A 22032-nucleotide genomic window follows, 5' to 3' on the forward strand; every position below is an offset into this window, starting at 1 on the left:
GGGGCGAAGAACAGTGGCGGGAAGGTCGTGGAGGAAGAGACGAAGCTGGGGAAGAAGTCGGTTTAAAGGTCTCGAGGATTTCCGGCTTGGCGAAAGAAACGCGCTAAAGCACGACGCGTGGTTGGTGGAGACGAATATGCGGGGAAACGGACGTGCGGGCTTGGCGTTTCTTGTCACAGTACAGAATAGGGTGGCCGAGGCTGAACATCAAGAGCTTCCTCATCAAGTAGAGAGCTCGTATTGCCCTTCGCTCGGGTCAATTCGGATTGGTATATGAGAGAGCGAGACCAATACTACCCAACCGGACAACCTGTGCTTCATAACTTTGACAGGCCGGAGCTCACAAAGTTCATGGCAAGCTTGGTCACAGCCAGTATTTTCTGGCTCTCGGTCGCCTCTTTGTTGACCAGTGTCTTCCCTGGCCCTTCGAAAGTGTTGTCCACCTCCAGGTATTTCCAAGTCTCCCCTGCCTTTCTTTGCCGCGGGATACTGGCGAAAACGCGCATCATGTGCTCGAATTTTTTGATATCAGCAAAGTCTTCCAACTTGATCGCGACCGCCTCCAAAGCCGTCCTCGTGTCCTCGTTTGTGTGATCCTCAGCTCTGGCGCCATCCTCGCTTATGGTGTCACCCTCACTCTTTCTAGCATCGCCGTTCCTTTTGGTGGTGCGTGCGCGAATAGTCTCGATGGCGCCGAGCCGTACACAATGGATGACGAGCGCTGCAAGTCCTGCGGCCAACGCCGTTGCCACCGATGATCCGCTCTTGAGGCTGTCGTCGACTTTGACCGCATCGCTTCCTCTTTCTCTGACCTCATGTCCGGGGAGGATAAAGTCGAGTTGCGAGGACTTTCCGGTGCGATCCGCTTCCTTGTTGGCAGTGGTAGCAGCTCCAATTTTGAAGATGCGGCTAGATAACGAGTCGCATCCTACAGGATAATAGGTGCGGAACTTCTCGTCTGAGATGCCACCTTCATCCGGCGCCGAGCAAAACAGAAGAGCGCCATTCTTGCATGCCTCATCCAAAGCTCTTTCTAACCGATCGAGGTCCTTCCCATCGTTCATTGAGTCAGGTGTGTATATTGATTTCCTGATTGTCCATGACATCAAGATGATGTCAAATCCTCGAGTTGCGCAATATCCAGCTGCCTGTATTCGGTGTCAGCTAACTATTTTAGTAGTCTTCGGGGAGACGGGGTCTTGGGAACTAACGTCGGCTGCACTCTTCGCTGAAAAATGGGACTTGGTGCCGTCTCCAGGATATACGTTCAGCCGACAAACAAATATCTTCGCGTTTGGGCAGATGCGACAGATCATGTTGGCCATGAGAGTCCCATGGCCAGTACTGGATTCGTGGAACGGTCTTCTAGCTCCAGGAAGATCGACGCCATCATAGCCGTCGTCGAAGCTCCAGCCGTCGTCGATCTTCTCCTGCAGGCTCTCATGGCTAAATTGCACACCGTCATCAATCAACGCGACTTTTACGTCTGATTGGAGTTCTGGAGGCAGGGATTCGAAGAACTCTACATCGCGATCCGGCTTGATCTTGTATATCCCGTCGGCAAACGTGTCCATTATGTGTAGCCACTTGTGGGTTTCCCGCTGGACTTTAAGGTCGGTTTTGGGGTGGGAACCGGTTGGTCGTTGGGCCGGTCCATCAATGGCCTTGATTGGGTCCGGAACACGAATTTGTGGCAGTTTGTCACCGGGCTTTCGACCACCGTTCTGGGCATTTCTCAACTCTCTCAGCCTTTTCCGAAACGTCGCGATATTCATGTCTGTCCAAGACTCGGACTCTAATTCCTACAATATGCCAAGCTAAGCGTCTGCTTCGTGCGGTGGATCTTAGGAAGAGCTTACCTGTGTTTGGTGAAGCTGTATGGCTTCCAATCGTTCCAGCCTAGCCAACCCTTCCGGCTCACTCCACGCTCTCAGTATCCCATTGTTTCCGCTCCACCAGAGGTGAACCTCGCGTAGGTTTGGACAGGATCTGCAGATTGTGTCTGGGCAGAGGTCAATCTTTCTCCAGTCAAGGATCTCGATATCAAACTTTTTCAAAGCATTTTGAATTGACTCGTCCTTGTGAGAAGGAGGTTCCAAGTCGTCGACAATGACCTTCATAATATTTGTCACTCCTTTGTCATGAAGCCAGTTGAATGGTACCTCCATGTCTCTTCGTCCTTTCCCAGTGGATGCAGGCGATTTGGACATTGTACCACTTCCTCTAGGGGGCAGCTCGGGCGACGTAAACTCCAGACGGCGGAACCCGACGTACTGCAGAACATGGTCAAATTTAAATCCCCCGTAGGTCGTCCTGAATTTATCGGCAGTCATCTTCGAAGGGCCATCGAGAAAGTTGAAGCATATGTGACGGTCTAAACAGCAGTTTTCATTAGCGCCAATACGCAAACCATCGAATATCAGTAAAGAGATCCTTACTTTCTTTGTTGTCGCCGTACAGAAACCTGACTGCCCTGTCATGATTTCGAAGCTCTGGCCGATCGCCGTCCGCAGACTCCAGAGAGCCTGAATAAGCAGAACCTTTGAAAATGCTTCGAAGATAGTGTAACTTGAGTTCCTTCGAAATCTCATCCGCGGTTTCGTCATCTGGAGGTGCTTCAGGTTGCTGGAGTCTCTGGGATCCAAATGATCTCCTTGCCGCACCTGGGCGTGATGCGCGCATTGCCTTTCTGGGTCTACCCAGATTCGCCGGGTTAGGATTTGGCGAGAATAACACGCGGTCAATTGTTGGAGGAGGCGTTGACGAGCGTCCTCCTGTTGGAACAACACCGCGTGTGGGGGATTTTACTCGGGACCCCACCGAATCAGCTCGAATCGCATTCGATTGTCTGCGCATGCCGTATACTCGTGGGTCAAGATCGATCATATTCTTTCGCTCTTTGGCGTCATCCTTGTCATCCTCGGAGGACTTCCGGAGATCGGCCTGACCAGCATCCTGATAATGAGAAGGGTCACGCACACCGCGGTTGTCGGTTCCAGCTCGTGGCTGCTGGCCGCCTCTTCCATCATTCTGTCTTTTTGTCCATTCGGCTTCCTCGAGCTTTTTCTTTTCGATCTTTTTCGTTTCTTCGTGATATCGATAAGGAGAGAGCGAACCATGGATGCTACCTTCCTTGTCGAGAGCCGCATCGCCATGCTTCAACAGAGCTTGGACTACCTCAAATTGACCTTTCCTGCAGTTTTTGTAGTCTACGGCGCAATGGAGTGGTGTCAACCCTGCGCCGTCCTGCTCTGATAGCGTAGCGCCGTCCGACTTCTCGATCAATCTGATCATAAGTTGTGGATCGAGCCCAACTTGAATGCCGATGTGAATACAGTTCCCTGGATTTGATCCACCCTTGTGTGAAAGTACCTTCTTCATGTCGTCTGTCTCGCTAAATTTGCTATCAAGCACGGCCGTGATGAAGTCTGTGTTCTTCTCCTTGATGGCGACATGGAGTGGATAATACATAGATCGATCCGTTCCAAACATGAGCTGACTCCGTTCTTCCGCTAGGAATTTGATAAGGCATCTGTTCTGAGTATCAGAAGCCATCATGTGTAGAAAATTTTCCTGCTCATTCTCCGTGAGAAATCCAACGTAGTCCGCATCGTCACTGGCCATAAATGCTCGCAGCTGCTCTTCATTATCGACATGAAGCTCCCTGCGCAGGATTCTAGTTTTGATCTCTTGTAGCGTTGCCCTGATATTGAGATCGTCTGGTGGGTCGTCCCATATTTCTTTCAATTCCATGAGGAGATCGTCTTCATCTCCTCCTGTCATCCCTTGGGTATCATGTCTACCATGGACCGACATATGACCTGATTGGACTCTCTGAAGGTTCTTTATCTTCATTGCGAGTCTTGGACTTTCGATATTTTCCATGTTTGCGTCTTCTTTCGCACCATGGGTTCCGCACCGTGTCACATTGCCGGTTGCAAGTCTCGGCGGATCTCGGTCGTCATCTTCGGCAACTTGAGCCCCGCGACTTACCCGGGAAGGTTCCTGCATCATGGGTAACTCGCAAAGGACAACTGTGGATGACGATTGTGATCGAAAAACTACATCAAGTGGGAAGTATAGTGAATATGCGTGAGGGCAGAAATAGCCGGATCGTCCCAACAGGTCATAAATAAACCAATCAATCAATCTATGAATTGCACGTTCGTTGCGAGGAACGGCACATGCGTCGCGTGACTTTTGAGGCTCTTTATAAACCAGGTTTTCCATGAGGCTCGTCTCGTATTGTGATGGACGGTACAAAGGACAAAGCTTACATATTAGCTCGGGTGCGTATTCATGTGAATACGTTGGTAACAGCGCTTGGTGCGGGGTAAAGTTTGAGGCTTAACTGCTTGTGGACAAGCTAGCCACATTAGGTAGAGGTTGTCACGCTTGTCTCCCACTCAGATGTAAGCTGACTGATGTTGTTTGGTGGGTGGGTGTGACAGGACGGGATAGCAGAATGTTAGTTGCGCTATCTGTGAGTGCACTGCCCCATTCCGCTGCCCACAGTGCGGCGAAAAGAGGCCACGAGGTATTTCAGCGCCGGCCACCCTGCCACCCACAACTGAGACACCCTCTTTTGCGTGGAACCGCGCTGCGCTCTTTACAAAAACATGGATCCGTCTGCCAGCGCGGAAAACGCAGCTAACGACTCTAGTTTGGAGCCCTACCCGCCTACATTCGCGATCAGGCTGAGCCAAAGCGGAGATTCCGAGGCAAATTTCCGGACCGAAGACGACCCAGAGGATCCAGACCAACGGTCGAACGTTATTCAACGACGGGGAATTTTCTACGCTGATTGTTTCTGCACGGACATTGTTCACGGATACTATTCCGCCGATCCCAATAGCAACGACCTCGCCAGTGTTATCGTCCTCAAATTTCGCTTCGAGCCACTCGAGCAAAATCACCGCATAAAGAAAGTAGATATCCAGGTCACCTTCTTGCCCAAAAATAACGAGGGCTGCGAGCCATGGATTGACAGAATGCATCCCGAGGGCTTCTTCAGCGTTCAGCCGACGACGCAGCGCGAGACGGTGAACACATCAGCTGGTGGTAAAGTTGGTGCAAATGCGACAGGGGTAGAGGTCGGAGCCGAGTTGAAGCGCGAAAAGACAGTGGAAAGAGACACCTCTGATGCAACAACCGTGCAAGGCTTCATCCTCACCGAGGGTCGCAACTATGGCAAACCCAACAGCGTATCATGGATTTTGCGAGAAAACAAAACCACCAAGACTGGAGTGCCAACGAGCATGCAGGCCGCCATCTTGCTAAAGCGCATCGATTTGTCAAAGTTCCAGGCCCACTTCACTTTGAAGATCTATCCGAATTGGCTGGCCACAGCCTTATCTTTTATGAAGTCCAATCCCAGGGACGATCCTGTCACTTTTGACCCACGGAGAAAGCCGACAAACAGGCTGCAGGTGTACGACACTGATGATCTGGGGAATCCAGAGAAACTGAAGCTGAAAGACCTGTCTGATGTTACTGTTACAACCATTGTTAACGATGCCGTCAAACAAAAGAAGCCAGAGAACAAGTGAGTGGTGGAGCCAATATTAGTAGTCGTGGGGGCCGAGAACCGGGCAAGACTGTATAGTTCCCAACCACCATCGGCAGCAAATAGTTGACATTATCACTCCTCGAGCGGACTTGTCTTAGGCGGCTTGTGCTAAAGAGTGTGACACTGATTTCACATACATAAATCCAGCCATCCACATCGATGGACTCATAGTGCAATGTGGTTTCCGGCCCCCAAATGCAGCTCGTCAGATTGGGGAAGGAGACCTTTTGCCTGGCTAGGATCAAGGCCCTTCTCCGCCTCAAAACAGGTCAATCCACGTGCTCTGTTCTTTGTGTCCTATGCAAGCTAAATCATGTCTTAGTCACTGGACTTCAGTGAGGTGACCTCTCTGTCTGTCGTTCTCTCGGACTTTTGGAGGAGCTGTTGGGCTGAGTTTTGAGACGCTGAGCCATCTTTCTGATTTCCCAGCAATGCCAAATTGCTGCTCAACCATTGCCTGGTGATCTCTCATTTCCGCGCAAGTACCCCAATGGAAAGTTGCCATCCAGCCTTGACTGTCCTAGTGAAAAGCGAGGCGGAAGTTTCAGTCAAGTATGCGCGCACGCTCCATTCAAATTAATCGTCTGCTAATTTTCCAAGTTTCGTTGCTGTCCCCGGGCTAGGAAAGGCTCATCTGGGATATTGGGGCTCTTCCACGAGCAACGCCGGTTCAAGTTGGCTCTCCGAGACTTTTTCCCCCTTCGTTGGGAGTCGAGTTTCGTTGTTCAATTACCCAATTTCAGACAACTTTGGTGGCATATTTACCAGAAATGGCGCGAGACGTCAAGCGCTACGACTCCTCGACGCCTTGGTAGAGCTACGAACGGTGGATGGAGAGGTATGCTGGCCGCTCCGGGATGATGGGAATATAAATCGATGTGGCACACCATATATCAGCACTCTCTAACGCTACAACTATAGAGCTGCAACCTCGTTTTCATCGCGCATGATGTCGGAGGTACTCTGGTCAAGGAAGTGAGACGACCGCATTTCCACTTGACCATCTTAGAGCCTAACCTGTTTGAATTCTTTTCCAGGCGCTGGTTCTTGCCAGCCAAAATTCTGGGAAGTATGCAAGTGTTTTTCTGCACACCAGTGCCATAGTAAGACAAATTCGAGGCAAAAATGGCCATCATTTTGAACATTGCTGATTACTAAAAATAGGTATTCCTAGACTGTCCACATCGAAGCGATGGGTCCTACGCGCTTAGAAGAGACTTGGTCAAGCTTTTGAATCTCAGGGATGTTGGGTCCATAGGCGAGTCAGATTCCTGGGCAGTTACCCATGGCATTGCAGATTGGATCAGAGACGTCAACTCCGCTTTCGCCGAGTCAAGGCTATCGATTTGGGCTGATATGATCAGCATATTCTCATGCCATAAGGAACCAACCCTCAGAGTGAGTGTCAACCACCTCTTGCAAAGATATTCCAAAGCGAAGTTCATACCTAAATAGAAGGAAAAGGTCTTCGACGAATATGTTGCGACGATGGCGCTCCCATTCGAGGCTCGCCTTCCGACCGGTTCGTCCCACCAGGATCTAGCAGGTGTATGTGCAACTTCCGGCTTCACAACCCTCTTGAAAACGGCTTTACGGGCCTGCGGTTCGTGCAATGTCATGTGATCCTGGCGTGCGAGACATGCTGATAGATATAATTGACAGGCGACGACCAAAGTTACATTCTATCTCTCGCGTCCCAAGCTCCTCCACAGTATCCACTGAAAGCATCATTCAGAAATCCCAGACAGCATGAGCGAATCACTACTCAAAAGAATTTCCAAGTGTGGAATGAAGTTGATGGAATACAGCTTCTTCTACTTTCTCTCGACTCTACTGAGGCTGCCATTCAAGCTGCAGAATGCCTGTTCCTCTATATGGATGACAGCAAAGCGTCGAGTTGCCAAGGCGCGACTTGTTTCTATTTCGGATTCATATCGTCTGACATTCGGCGGAACTCAATTGAGTCTATGTTGTATTCGTGCTTAGCACAGGCGATTTCCCGATCTTCCAACAGCGGAGTTGAGGAAGCTACCTACGAAAAGATGTTTGGGGCTTTCGACAAATTCTTATGGTTGAATCGAGAAGATCTGCTTGCAATGTTCATGGAAATCCTATTAGACTTGGGAGCAAAAGATCAAGGCGTCGTCTTGGTGCTGGGGAATCTGCAAGACAATATAACGTCTTGCGACTGGTTCTTGACTAAGGTTAACAAGTTGGCTGAAGAATGTGAAGTCAAATTCAAGGTACTTGTCACCACTCCGAAAGGTGCACAACCAGAACAAACAGCACTCTGGCCAAGGGCTCGCGTCGATGTTGAAGCAACCCTTCTGGCCGAGCCTCAAAACTGTCGAGAAGATATAGAGGGAACTGAGAGCGACAACGCCACTGCCAATGTGGAGAGGGGCGAAACACTGAACCGACTAGACCAGTGGCAGTTCGTTGAAGGCAGGTACAAAGCCGCCGCTACTGACGACCTCGACCTCGATTTCTTGAGACTAGTGCAGGGTAATCCCATGACAGAAAGGTATTGTAACGAGCTTTTCCATCTCCTCCAAGCATGCAAGGGCGACCAAGATTTGCGATCAATGGTTATTAACTGGCACCGAAGCCGGTACTTACTTTCATATATGGACACTCCCGGACTACAAGTCCCGCAATCGACCTGTGCAACGCCCCAGGTTGTATTCAAGGCCCTTCTGTCATCTTTACCTCTGGCAACGGACCGGTTCTTACACAATATTTTGAACCTGTTGCTCTATTCGCTTCGCCCGCTGGGCATTCTGGAACTGAATGATCTAGCCCAATGCGATGAGAATCAGAACAAGAACCTCAAGCTTCTTGAAGCCCCTGCCTTCAGCTTACATCCTAGGATTCAGAGCATCTTGGGTGGACTGGTAAAGGTCAACCAAAATGAAGTCCAGTTTGCTCATGTTGACCTTCGTCGATATCTTTTGTCCGACGAATCACCGCTTACAACACCTGGGTGGAAGTCTCACCAGGAGATAGCAGATTTCTGCCTTGAGCACATCAGCACCCGAGGCAGTGACTCCGTGACAAATGAGTGGCGACGAGGCAGAGCGACTATTGCGGTCGAATGGCGGCACACCTTTTTGAACTATGCGGTGCGATGGTGGCCTAGCCACGCTCGGCTCTCTGAGGCCGGAAGACCGTACTGCACTACTCAGCTGCTGGATTTCTGGGACGGTGGCCCCTTAATGGACTGGGCTAAGATGCACTGGGAGCTCCAAAACCCTTTTACACGGGGCAGCGTTACGAAAGGAAACCCTTTTGCGATACTCGCTAGTTATGGCCTCTCTGAAGCGTTGTTTCGGGTTACCAATGACCAAAGACCATCAAAGACGTCTGATGATCTGCTTTGCCACAAAGTCGCCCAATCTGTTGAAGCTGCAGCCGGAACCGGCGAGCTGGAGACTGTTCTCAGCCTCATCGAGAAAAAGCCAATTTCTCCATCCGACTCCTGGGATAACCTGATTCTTGCCGCTATCCAGTCAGGCAATCAGAAGGTCGCTATGGAGTTGCTTAACCTTGGGCTTCGAGACTCCAAAAGGTTTCGAGACCCAACTCTGCTCCTGTGTCGAGCTTCTTCACTCGGACAGACAGCAATCGTTAGAGCACTCCTATCTTTGGCAATCGAGAGAGGGCAGAAAAATGCCACGATTCTGGAAATGACCGCTCTGCAGCACGCCTGCTCGAGAGGCAATCTTGAGGCGGCAAAAGTTCTTGTCGCCTATGATGACACTACCTTCAAAATTGAACACGATGAGACGGCGCTGGAACTTGCCTGTCAATTCGGGCATGCTGAAATCGTCGATCTATTGATCACGGCCGCAACGTTTCGTCCCGAACTAGCGAATGTGTTCGACGCTTGTGCGAAACTTGCGATCAACTTTGGACATCATCGTGTTCTGGATCATCTCTTGACAGCTTTCAATCCGGCTGATCTCGAAGCGGAGGTTGTCGTGAATTGGGTGACTGCAGTCATCAACAAGAGACATACCAAATGCTGGAATGTTCTCTGGAAGCACATCGAAGATCTGGTCGATCCGGCTGAGGGCGGGTACATCGAAGTCCTGAAGAGCGCAATGAAGTCTGGGTTCTCACCGGCATATTGCGACATGTCAAAAGCTGAAGGGACACTGGCAGGCGGTGGGTATGCCAACTTTCTCGAGTGGGGGATTGAGCAAGGGTGCGAATTGCAAGCCATCGAAGCAATTGTCACCGCAGCTCGTGAACAATGCCCTGGGGAAGAGATTGCCTGGACGCTTGAGGACGCCCTCCATCTTGCGGTGAGAGAACAGCGAGAAGACGTCGTGAGCCTGCTTGTCCGTGCTGGAGCACCACTCAACAAAAGCGTTTGGAGGAGTAGAACTCCGTTGTTCCATGCAGTCTACACTCAAAGTTCTGGCATAGCTCGCATTCTGATCGAAGCAGGAGCAGACCTGGAGGTGCCAGATGATGATGGTTGGCGGCCGATCCATGGTGCTTATGACGATGCAGCCATTACTCGTTTACTGATCCAGAAGGGAGCCGACATCAATGCTAGGACGAATAATGGATGGACATGTCTTTACTTTGCGGCAAAGTGGAACAAAGAGAAAGTTCTCGAGGCTTTGCTCGAGCACAGACAAAAGATCAACCCGGACGCCATACAGGAGGCTTTGAGCGCGGCCGTCTCCAAACTGAACACTGGATGTGTCGGGCGCCTCTTGGACGCTGGGGCAGATCCCCGAAACCTTCCTTCACAAGGGTCCGAAGAACTTATGAGTGCCGTCAATGGGTGTGCCAAAGCCATAGTGAAAATGCTTCTGGAGTTCAACCTGGATCTGGAAAAGGCCAAGGACGTATACGGGTACTCGGTTTTGAATCGAGCCGTTCTCCTCACCCGGCGTAATGATGATGATTCGATCGTCAAAGCCTTCGTCAACAGAGGGGCCGACCTAGAAAGTGCCAGCAATGACGGTTACACAGCTCTCTGCAGCGCGGCATGGCAAGACAACCTGGAAATCGCTCGGTACCTGATCCTCAAAGGCGCGAGGATCAACATCACCGGCGGTCCCCATGGCGGGCCGCTAATACGTGCATGCCGGATGGCGTCTTTAGACATGGTCAAGCTGCTGTGCAAGTACGGAGCAGACACCAACATCGTCCATCCTGGCGTCAATGGCACCCCGCTTCAGGCAGCTCTCCTTCGCGAGCCGGGTCCGGAAAAGGATAGCATCATCAAATACCTGCTGGACGATGCCGAGTACACGGCCGATGCGAACCTGGCCAGTAACTGGTGGGGAGGGCCGTTGAACGTGGCAATCCTCAGCGGGACCATGGAAGTCGTCGGGCTATTGGTGAAAAGGGGCGCAAAAGTCGACGGCGTGGACAAGGTCGGCCGCCAGGCCATCCACTACGCTCTGTACCGCTCAATCGATCGGGTCGAGCTTCTCTGTCGGCCTGAACATGGCGCGCAGCTTTTCGAGCCCGACAAAATGGGCAGGGGCGCTCTCCACCTTGCGGTCGTCAGCGGGCGACTCGACCTGGTTCAATATGTTCTGGAGAAGGCGAAAGAGAGGGGTCTCGATGTCGTCAACGCCAGGGACAGGGACCAATGGACACCACTTCTCTGGGCCATGCGGCAATGCACCCTATGGGAAGCCCAATCCGATCAAAGACAAGCAATCCTCGAAGAACTGCTGCGCCACGGAGCAGATCTCTTTGCGGAGGGTCTGGGCCTGGACCGGAAGTGGACTGCTCTGAAGCTCGCGAACCACTACGGCCTCCCTCACAGCATCATCGAATTCTTGGAGACTCGTGCCGCCGGGTCGAATCGAGACTGGGACAGTCCGTCGCGGCACGCTAGAAAGGCCAAACCTTGCAACGAAGGTTATTATTGCGATGCATGTTTGATTGTAAGTGATGACTGACTCTCTCCCTGTCCAAACATTTCTACGTTCGCCAAAGGATTGCTGACAAGGAGAAACGCCACAGCTTATGGTTGGGGTATACTACCGGTGCGACCAGTGCGGAGGTTTCTTCCTGTGCTTCAAGTGCTACCGGTCCAAGGAGATTGTCCATCCCAGACACCTGTTCACCGATAGAGGAGAGGAGTACGACTACGATAGTACAGAATATGGGGGTGAGGATTCGAATGGAGAGGGTTCTGAAGAAGAACGGCAGAGGGAAGAGCGCGACAGCGTCGATACCACCGGCCCTTCTATAGAGGAAAGCCGCCGAGGACGCTGACGTTGCGAGGTAGCAGGTAGAAAAGGTCGAGTAAACAGTGAAACGGCGCCTGTTCGGCGGACGTGACACTCTTCGCAAAGCTAGAGAAAAATGCTCAGGGCGAGATATCACTATTGTTCTGGCAGATCTAACCCCGTCTCGGTAGAGTACCCAGTACCGCTCCCATTCTACCAAGAGACTATTCAAGACCTCCGGTTCCTGGCCTGCTAGATGGTGTACTTTGCCCGCATCCCTGGACAAGTCGTACAATTTCCACTCCTCGGAACCCACGGGCGCCGGCTGATACAATGCCTTCTATTTTCCTCGCCGGATGGCTCTTCGCCCGAACAGCCCCCATCCCGTTACATCCTGACGGCCCGCCTCGTAGACTGTCTCAGTCCGCGCGTTCAGGTCATCGATCAGGCTGACCATAGCGGCATAGTTTTCCATGCGCCGTGCGGAATCCTTCTGCTAATGGAGGTTCATCTCATGCCATCCGTGTGAGACTTGCCCACCCATGGGCGCGGGTTCGACGTCAGGACGCACCAACTCTCGCTGAATCAATGGCTTGAGCCGGCGAGGTAGACAAAGCTCTTGTCAAAGCCCCGAGCATGCGGTGACAAGTCTTTTGTCAGTCCGAGATGCCTAGAAGGGGCCGCCATCGTAAGGGTCAATCAATATAAAACACGTGCACGGGGAAGGGAGAGTCACCGCAAACTGGGCTACGCAAAAGGACTAGTCCACCATTTACCTGACATCAAGGTTTGATAATCGGCGTCCTGGAGGATCTCTGACAGCGTAGCAACTCGGAAGTTGAGATAGCCTTCATACCCAGGCCACCCCAGGTATCGCCGGTTGCTCTTCATAAACTCAGCCATTTGCCCCAGGCCAGCGATGTTGTGCAACGGCAGATCGGAGGAAAACGGGGCTGGCGACGGGGATTCGGCTGGCACATCGTCTCGATGGCCCGGAAAGGTATTGACCTCCCCTGCAGGAAGGTCTTCTTATGGGCTTTTCGTTCGATGGTATCTGCGAATCTGCTTTTCCCCCAGGAAATCTTGTACATTTGGGAGCTCTGGAATGGAAAGAACAAGCCACACAAGGCTCAGAAGGTGAACGGCTTTTGATCGGTTACTCCTAGGTCTTCTGGTAGGCAAAGGTCGGCTATACATCCGGTGGACGATTGTCAGCCAACACGGCAACGTCCTCTCCTTGAAAGACCAAGCACCCATATCTCTTCTAGAGGTTTGCCGACTTGGTCATTGTATAGAGCTGGCAAAAGATCTTGTCGTTGATTCCCGACGACAGACATGAACGTCTCAGGAATGAGACTCTGCTGGTCTGGAAGGTGCTGATAATCTGACGGTAGACGGGCTATGAACCTCGTTATATGAAGGCGATCCGTGATAGCTTCGACACTCACCGCGTGACACCTGAAATATGGGCCGAAGTCTAGGCGACATACATGGGCATTGTTTCTCGCCTCGACGACCAATTCGGCCGCATCACTTCTATTCTATTATCTACGAATCTCTCTTCTACCACTGTGACCATGTTCTTCACTGACCACGGCGAATACATGGGCGATCACGGCCTGATAGCGAAATGGCCTTCCGGGCTCTCCGATCTCAAGGCAGGGCTCCAGCACCGGGACCTCACGCTGGTCGGCAGGGCCGTCGCGCTGAGGAGCAAAGAGTAGACGTACCTGTACTGGTTGTACGAGCCTTGCGAGCAGTACTCGCGACGGGGCGAGGATCCGCACGAGCTGCACACCCTTGCGGCCGAGCCCGAGTACGGGCCCCTGGTGAGAATGCTTGAAGGGGTCGTGATGCGCTGGATGGTGAAAACAAGCGACGTGATGCCCTAGTCAAGAGACAAGAGCGGGAGAGGAGCCGTCATTGACCTCGAAAGCCCGGCTGAACAGCTTAGGAAGAGGAAGGCCGCCGCCGCCGCCGCCGCCGGCTGTCCTTAGGACTGACAACACACTGCATCTAAACAGAAGTTGGCGACGGTTACAAAACGGTTTTGTTCCACATTCCTCCTAATTGCCAAAGGCCCAAACAGTGAAAAAGTCTATCAAAAAGTGTGTTGTGCTCCTGTCCAAACTCCTTTTTACAGACCCTAGCTATAATATTACCATCCATGGCGGTCCAAGACCGGATCTTAGGGAGAGAAGAGAATGAGGAGAGAGAGAGAGAGAACAGCAACATGTCTCCAAATTGAAAATTTTCTGTAGATAGGCCTAGATTTGCGGGCGCTCACAAGGAGCAGGACGAGGCCACTGTGTTTAGAGGAGCGCTTATGTAAAATGCGTACGGAAAGCTCTCCATCTCACTCTGTGCTTAGCTCCCAATAGAATATTCAACTTCTACTCAATTTTAACTGTGGACTATATTCGTATCTATGTCCTTACCAGACAGCACTTCGTTGATCTTGAGTGACTGAGCATGAGTGTTGTGTTCAAGAATGGATGCTATTCATCAAAACTCCTTTCCTAAATGCACACCGAATTTTTGGTTGAGTATGTGCATAAAGTAGTGGCTGGGTAGCTATTTAGTAAGTAAGTCCCGCGTATCTGCCACAAACTTACTTCGTCATATTGTAACAGAGCACTTCAGGGTTCGGCGTGCACGTGCAACAACGCACAGAGGCCTGTCCAGCAGATCGGGAATCGAGAACGCGTTTCTGGTTGATACTGACAAGACAACACCACCACCAACACCACCCAGAGAGACAGCGGCTAGTGCTACGAACACCTAGCACAGCGGCAGCATCGAGGAACAGGACAGAACTGATAAAACACTCAGGAATTAGGTAGACGCCGCCAAAAAGCCATGGGGTTCGTGATACTCTGCTCAAACTGTAAAGAATGGCACTCTGCCAGCACTGTAAACTGTTCCGCACCCCCCTCTCTGCCAGCCCATTTTGGTTTGACATGTGACTAGACAACTTCTCTCCCCTGCTACCACTCTACCAGCCCAGCACAGCCACTTTGCCTTGTTACAGTACATAGACGAAGAAAGGTTAGTGACATGTTTAGACCCTTGCACTCTCGCCACAGGAGTAGACAGAGAGGATCGCTTGAAAAGAAGACAACGCCTCACATTCAGAGCAATTTGAAAGGTTTGGATGGTATGCGGTCAATCACGACCATGGCCGATGCGTTTGTGAGTCTTGACCTACGACTGCTGATACCCAACTCGCAACTTCACTGACTGCTGTGCTTCAGTGTCGCTCGGCAACAAAGATATGGAATGAATCCGGGCCGGGGTCGCTCTCATTCTCCCGGCAGGTCCTGTCAGGCAATGCGCAGGACCAGGACAACACGGACGGGTACTGTAAACCTCTGCGAACCCTTTCTCTTACCCCCTTGTCTTGTTCATTCCATCTTATTTCTTCAAGCTGAACAGAGGCAGGTCGTCCAGAACGAGTAGAGAAGGTTCGCCAAGCTCGAACCCCCCCCCGGACAACGCCCTACAACCGACCAGTATCTTCGGCATGGCTCAATGCGTTATTCCAGAAAAGCACGTTCCTGCGATTCGATCTTCGTCGAACGCTCCCACAACATCGATCCGCACTCGTGACACTCCTAGGAGCGCCTTCTTGACGAGGAGACTGGACACGGTCATGAACAACAGCGGCAACGGCAACGGCACAGCAATCTCTAGTCCTCAAAAAACTTCGGTCTTCAGGCAGCACAACCCACCGTCACCACAAACGTTGAGCTGTTACTAGACGACCAACTGTTCTTCGCACCGCGGTTCGACCTGACCCATGGCAACCGGCGGAGACCGTCCGAGAAGCGTACGATCAAAGCATGTAGGGCTTGCCTGCTTGGATGCTTGGTGTTGAGGTACCCATGAGTATTAGTAGCGCTGCCGTTGTCGCTCTGCCAACTACTGTGGTGGCAAGTGAAGGAGGCGGAGAAGTAGCTTCAGGATCAAGGATCACTCAGACGTTTGGCGGAGAGGGTCAGATGCGAAGGTTGTTGGAGTAACGGCATCCCGGCAGTTCTAGCGACGACGTAGATATCTTTCCGATCCATCGTCAATGGTTGAACGATGCAGGGCCAGAATGTAGATGGCGAGCTTTGACGCTTGTGCTGTGTGCGAAGGATCAAACGGAGATTTTGCCTGGCAGGCACAGGAGCAAGACAAGAGGCACCAGCCGCCATTTCACACGTCCCACGTCATTTAACCATGACAGACGCGAATTAATTAATTACCCCACGCGTCGACGCGCCTTTGCTTCTCGATATATTGAAAAATCGATCGCGTCGGTGATTGTTGCAGCCACAACTTCACCTGGATGAAACTGGCGCCATTAGGTTGCGTGCTCGCACCTCAGGCGACTCTTAGAATCCTTCTGCCTTCTCATCGTTCATTCCGCCTCATATATCTGTCGCGGTCTTCCCTTGCGCCTGCCCTCATCCATCTCTCCTCTCGACCCGTGACCTCCATCTCCAAATCCCGCCCCCTACAACCGAACTCGAACATGCCGCAAGCAAGGCAGTTAACTCTCGGGTACGCTTACTATCACTGGTGCGACCTTTTGCTTTGGCTGACTTTCACAGTAAGTTCCTTGCGAACCAGCACAACGGCAACAAACCTAAAACCCAGTCCACTCTGTCCTTCAATCAGAAGACAACGTCCAACAGCAAGAAAGCGGATGATCCGCCAGAGGACGAGAAGGATCCATCCTCTGACTTGAGGAAAGAAAATGTCGAGAATGTCGAGAATGGGAAAGATGAAAGCGACAATTCCCCAAGCAGAAAACACAGGCGACCTAGCGCAGAAGGCGAAGAAGACGAGGACGATTCTGATGATCAGCCAGTAGTCAAGAGACGCAGGAGGACACCTCCATCTAAGGATAGCCCAAAAGAGACCCCAAAGACAAACGGCATGGCCTCCAAACCAGAATCAGACGCCAACGCTGGAGGGACATCATTGAAACCAACCGAGCCGGCGGAGAAGGAGCCAGAACCGTCAGGTCAGGACAGTAGTGCCTCAGAGGCTGAAGATGACGTGTCTGCAAGCGAGGATGAGGACTCCAAGGTCGATAAAAAACAAGTGGCCAAAATTCAAGCCACCATCAAATCTACTGGGATAGATCCCTATCCAGATTGGAAGGCCGGTGAACCTGTGCCATACGCGGCGCTATGCACAACCTTCTCCTTGATCGAACTCACAACAAAGCGTCTCCAAATCACAGCCTACTGTTCGGCGTTCCTGCAACAAGTTCTCCGGTTGACGCCACAGGATCTGCTGCCTACAATCCAACTCATGCTGAACAAGCTCGCCGCTGACTACGCCGGCATCGAACTTGGGATTGGGGAATCACTGATCATGAAAGCTATCGGAGAGAGCTCCGGACGCTCGTTATCCGTCATCAAAGCGGATCATCAAAAAATTGGTGACTTGGGTTTGGTTGCCGCGAAAAGCAAATCTAAGCAGAGCCAGATGTTCAAGCCAAAGCCGCTCACTGTCCGCGGCGTTCATCAGGGCTTGCTTGATATCGCCAAGATGGAAGGGCAAGGCTCGCAAGACCAGAAAGTTCGAGCTATCAATAAACTTATGGCGTCCGCAGATGTCTCGTCTGCAACCAAAACTGTCGACATCACCAAGGACAAGGGAGGGCCATCCGAGGCCAAGTTCTTGGTCCGTTTCCTCGAAGGAAAGCTACGACTAGGCCTCGCAGAGAAAACAGTGGTTATCGCACTGGCACAGGCTGTGGTGACCCACGAGGCTGCGAAAGAGGGCAAGGCTCCAACAACGGACCAGCTGGCGCAGGGAGAGGCCGCCCTGAAGATGGTCTACAGCCAGCTGCCTTCGTACGAAGTAATAATTCCGGCGATGCTGGAACATGGGATTTTCAATTTACATGAGACGTGCAAATTGCAGCCAGGAGTACCCCTGAAACCCATGCTTGCGAAACCGACCAAGTCAATCACCGAAGTGCTTGACCGCTTTGAGGGGAAGACCTTTACGTGTGAATATAAATACGATGGAGAGCGCTCGCAGATCCACTACATTTGCCCCGAAGCCATGTCCGAATTTCCAGCAGCACAGAATACACTGACGAAGGATCCCAAGGCGTTCAAAGGCCTGGCAGCCGTCTTCTCCAGAAACTCCGAAGATCTGTCTAAAAAGTATCCCGATATCCTCGAGAAATTGAACACGTGGATTAAGCCCTCGACGAAGAGTTTTGTGCTGGACTGCGAGACCGTCGCCTGGGACCCTCAAAACAAGAAAATCCTACCCTTCCAACAACTAATGACGCGCAAACGCAAAGATGTCAAGACATCTGAAGTCACCGTCAAAGTCTGCGTCTTTGCCTTCGATATGCTCTTTTATAATGGTGAAGCGCTTGTGCAGAAGACATTCCGTGAAAGACGGGAATTGCTGCACGATGCCTTCGTGCCGGTAGAGGGCGAATTTCAATTCGCCCAGTATGGCGACGCAAAGGACGTTGAAGAGATTCAACATCTACTTGATGACGCGGTCAAAGCATCATGTGAAGGTTTGATGGTGAAGATGCTCGACACGGAAGAATCGGCCTACGAACCATCCAAACGCTCGAGGAACTGGCTCAAAGTCAAAAAGGACTATCTCTCTGGCATAGGCGATTCCTTGGATCTTGTGGTCCTGGGAGCGTATCACGGCAAAGGTAAACGCACCTCCTGGTACGGCGCTTTCCTCCTTGCCGCATACAACCCGGAGACACAAAATTTTGAGACAGTCTGCAACATCGGAACCGGCTTCTCCGAATCCCTACTCGAAGATCTCACCAAGGAGCTCTCGGAAATAGTGATTGAACGCCCCAAGCCCTTTTACTCTCACTCCACGGTGAAAAACGATCAACCGGACGTCTGGTTCGAAGCGCGCCACGTCTGGGAAGTGAAAACGGCGGATCTTACGCTGAGTCCAAGATACAGGGCCGCAATCGACGAGATGGGCGGCAAGAACGGGATAAGTCTGAGGTTCCCTCGTTTCATTCAGCGGAGAGATGACAAGAAACCGGAGGAGGCGACGACCAGTGGGGAAGTCGCGGAGATGTACAGGAAGCAGGAGGTGATGCAGAAGGAACAGTCGGGCAAAACTGGCGTGGATGATGACTTTGAGTATTAGGAGATGAACAAGGAATACCATGAATGGCATGGTCACACGTTCGTGAGGGTGATTGAGCATGGCGAGGCAGGAGGTGGAGCAGGTGCTGGGAGTCGCCGTCAAGGTATTTGTACAGGGGAGATGACATGACATGGTACGATACGATATGATATGAAGTGCCTTTACTCGAGCGATTCATGGAATCGCTCATGCTCATTACATCATGATCATGAAGAATGGGAGGACTTGCGGTTCGAAGAATAGATTCCTCGTCCGTCCATCCTGTGACGGACGTGGGATCGGGCATCCATCTGCAAACATATCTCCCTGGACTTGTCAGGGACATTGAAGAGCATTGCAGATCAATCGATCCATCAATCCAGCCAAGTCAAGTCAAATCAAAATCAAATCAAAATATAAGACTCGAAGTAAAAAGGGCTCGGAATCCAGCGGCATAGCATATCATTTTCCTTCGCCCCAGTGGCGTAGATGGGGTGCTCGATCTTGCTCTTCCTCTCGATGCTCGTACCCCCCCTTTTCCCGGTCTGTATTCTACATGTGTAGCAGCGCTGGACCTTTCCCTTCCCTACCAACAACGCATCCGTCGGTCCATGCAGTGTTGTGTTATGAGAGAAGTAGAGGCGACAGAGGTAGAACGAGAAGTAGACGTGGGAGGAGAACTTCTCTGGAAACAGTGTCAGTGGGTCGTGTGATCGCTGATTCGATCTATATAATTTAATCACCCGCCTCGCGAACGCGATAATTCCTCTTTCACTGAATCTGGGATCTCGGCGATGACAAGATACAGCATGTCCTGCTGCATCGTCGTGGCTCGTCTTAGAACTTGCCTGAGCCGAACACCAACACCACCACCACCACCACCAGCTCGGCCTCGACTTTCATCATACTGGCTCGAGGAACTTTCGCGACGATGACGATGACGGTGACGGCGGGCCTGGCGCGAGCTCTCGCGGCGCGGTAAACAGGCACTGTCTTCCGATTCCGGGGAATGGTAATGAGACTGAGATTGAGGCTGAGACTGAGACTCAGAGAGCGGGGCAGAGTCGTAGGACAGCTCTCTATGCTGGCCACCTTTTGTCGCACTCGAGGCGGTCCGAGCAAGCCGCATCAGCAGCCCTTCCTCTCCGTGGGAGTTTGATCGCCTCATGCGTCTTGCTGTCGACAGGAGTCCGTCCCGATCACCTCTTGGGTTGATCATCCCGCCGGTCAGTAGGGCCAGAGGACTTCCCGAGTTGGCGGGATGATTTGGGTCGCTATAGCGGCTGGCAAAGGTCTGGTGGCCGAATGATTTTTCTGCCTCCAATGCATCGGCGTAGGTGGACGGATAAGCGGCCTGGGCGCGTCTGTCAAAGTACGAAGAGACAAATTTGGAGCTCTGCTTCCAAGACGACGAAGGCTGGCCGTCGTCATCTGCTTCTTGATCGACACTGGGGAAGATCAGAGGCGCGGATTGAGGGATTGCGAGTCCATGCCGGTTTGTTTCGTGGAAAGAGGGGAGCGAGCGTCCAGAATCGACGTCCAGAAGTCTTTGGTCAGATTGACCTGGTGCAAAGGTTGTAATCATTGCATGCAGCCCGACGGGCCAAAACATCTCCCTGTTCGCCTTGTCCAAGAAAGTGTTTGTTCTCAGCCTCCCCTGCGCGGCCATGGCATGCCTCACGCCAACTTGTACACTCATACTCACGGCGATAGCAATCGCGCTCGGTGCAAACCCTGCAGCCATAGCGCCAATGTTGATTGCGTGGAACACGGGAGAGGCGCGTGAGGACTGCTGGAAATTCTTGAGGAATTGGAGAAAGGTTGTTTGGGAGATGTTTTTGTGGGTTTGGAGTACTGGTGCGTACGCTCGAACGAAGCCTCGAGAGGAGTGGTGGGGACGGCGCTGAGGGAGGATTATGGGATGTGGGAGGGGCTTTACCGTTGTGAAGGGAGCTGCGGTAGAGGACTGGGGAGAGATTACGTCGTCGTACGACGGTGGGAGGAGAGTGTCGATGGCGAAAGCATCCTCGTCTTCGTTGGAAGGAGACTCTTGCTCGTCGATTTCCAGGGATTCGTGTCGAACACCGTCTCCTCTGCCAATCGCCGGGCTGTCGTTCGTCTCAGGGGCATCATGTCGTTTTGCAAGTGTGCTTGTCTTTTTGTTTTTGTGTTGAGCATGCGCCTCGGCCGCGAGGCCTATAAGACTACCAACTCCTTTAGTCACTCGAGTTAGGGGCCCATTTCGTTGCCGGCGATTCATGTTTTCCAATAGAAATCAGTTGAGGAGCTGGGATAAAGATCCAGTCCGTATTTGACAAGTGTGGATTGAAGTATTTGGGAAGGAGATGCGCCAGACATCTTTTGAGGCCGAGGCAGAATTCCTACCTAAATATATATGAAAGTAACTGAGCATAGACAACCAAGGGCGCAGAACATGATAACTGTGATATGGATATCTCTCTGGACCGCCCTCGCCTTACGCGTTAACATCAGTCCACGCATATTGAACCCGTCTATACGCGAAACGAGATCGAAATGGTGACCAGGTCGGGTTAGCGCGCTGATGAGCCAACTTGGGCAACGCGAATTGTCCGTCAATCAGGATCAAATGTAACCTCTTATGGGTCTCTCTTTCACTGTGCATGGATCAAAGTGGTCCGTTGCCATGATTAGAGTGGTTTACTTCATGCCGCAGCCCGTCAGGCACCAGGATAAAATCTGTGAGAAGGTTTTAGATGATTGATGAGATCAAGGGATGTGACACTTGTGCCCTTCCGTATATCGTATTGGGGATACCAGTGGCAATACAGACTAGACAGACCGGGAAGAGACTTACTTTTGACAAGCAAAGGCCCCTATCGTCGAGTTTGCTGAGGCATGTTGAAACATGTATTCTCTATCAGGAGGAAGGGTGAGAGGTAATGATAGATGGGTGATGTTTCTTCAGGGAAAAAGAATTGGCATGTCTGACATGTCCAGCTGCTCGAAAATTGATGCAGTGCTTGTGCAGTGTCTCTGTCCTCGCCCTGTCAGACAGACTAATTATTCCCCTTCATAGCACGTGGTTTTCTGGCTTCATTGACGAATCCCCTGATCATCCTCCAACCTCGCATGCATGTTGAAGCC

The 22032-nt window shown here is 51.7% G+C and overlaps 6 protein-coding genes across 6 annotated transcripts; 4 read left to right on the forward strand and 2 right to left on the reverse strand.

The window, feature by feature from the left end:
- Positions 1-317: 317 nt before the first annotated feature.
- Positions 318-4011, reverse strand: A1O5_00295 (uncharacterized protein; the record flags this gene model as incomplete). The annotated part of the gene is made up of 4 exons (XM_007740915.1): positions 318-1148; positions 1212-1802; positions 1860-2374; positions 2439-4011. 4 exons carry the CDS (start codon positions 4009-4011, stop codon positions 318-320), a joined length of 3510 nt encoding a protein of 1169 aa, XP_007739105.1.
- A 608-nt stretch (positions 4012-4619) lies between these two features.
- A1O5_00296 (uncharacterized protein) lies at positions 4620-5549 on the forward strand (the record flags this gene model as incomplete). The annotated part of the gene is made up of 1 exon (XM_007740916.1): positions 4620-5549. The coding sequence occupies one exon, from the start codon at positions 4620-4622 to the stop codon at positions 5547-5549; it is 930 nt and encodes a 309-aa protein (XP_007739106.1).
- A 2062-nt stretch (positions 5550-7611) lies between these two features.
- A1O5_00297 (uncharacterized protein) lies at positions 7612-11821 on the forward strand (the record flags this gene model as incomplete). The annotated part of the gene is made up of 2 exons (XM_007740917.1): positions 7612-11487; positions 11567-11821. The coding sequence occupies 2 exons, from the start codon at positions 7612-7614 to the stop codon at positions 11819-11821; spliced, it is 4131 nt and encodes a 1376-aa protein (XP_007739107.1).
- A 1444-nt stretch (positions 11822-13265) lies between these two features.
- On the forward strand, positions 13266-13499 carry A1O5_00298 (uncharacterized protein; the record flags this gene model as incomplete). Its single annotated transcript, XM_007740918.1, has 1 exon — positions 13266-13499. One exon carries the CDS (start codon positions 13266-13268, stop codon positions 13497-13499), a length of 234 nt encoding a protein of 77 aa, XP_007739108.1.
- A 2795-nt stretch (positions 13500-16294) lies between these two features.
- On the forward strand, positions 16295-18927 carry A1O5_00299 (DNA ligase 1; the record flags this gene model as incomplete). Its single annotated transcript, XM_007740919.1, has 2 exons — positions 16295-16323; positions 16374-18927. The coding sequence occupies 2 exons, from the start codon at positions 16295-16297 to the stop codon at positions 18925-18927; spliced, it is 2583 nt and encodes an 860-aa protein (XP_007739109.1).
- Positions 18928-19645: 718 nt separating this feature from the next.
- On the reverse strand, positions 19646-21166 carry A1O5_00300 (uncharacterized protein; the record flags this gene model as incomplete). Its single annotated transcript, XM_007740920.1, has 1 exon — positions 19646-21166. One exon carries the CDS (start codon positions 21164-21166, stop codon positions 19646-19648), a length of 1521 nt encoding a protein of 506 aa, XP_007739110.1.
- Between the last annotated feature and the right edge of the window lie 866 nt (positions 21167-22032).

Source organism: Cladophialophora psammophila, assembly GCF_000585535.1.
Source record: "Cladophialophora psammophila CBS 110553 chromosome Unknown aczJe-supercont1.1, whole genome shotgun sequence".
NCBI lineage: Eukaryota > Fungi > Ascomycota > Eurotiomycetes > Chaetothyriales > Herpotrichiellaceae > Cladophialophora > Cladophialophora psammophila.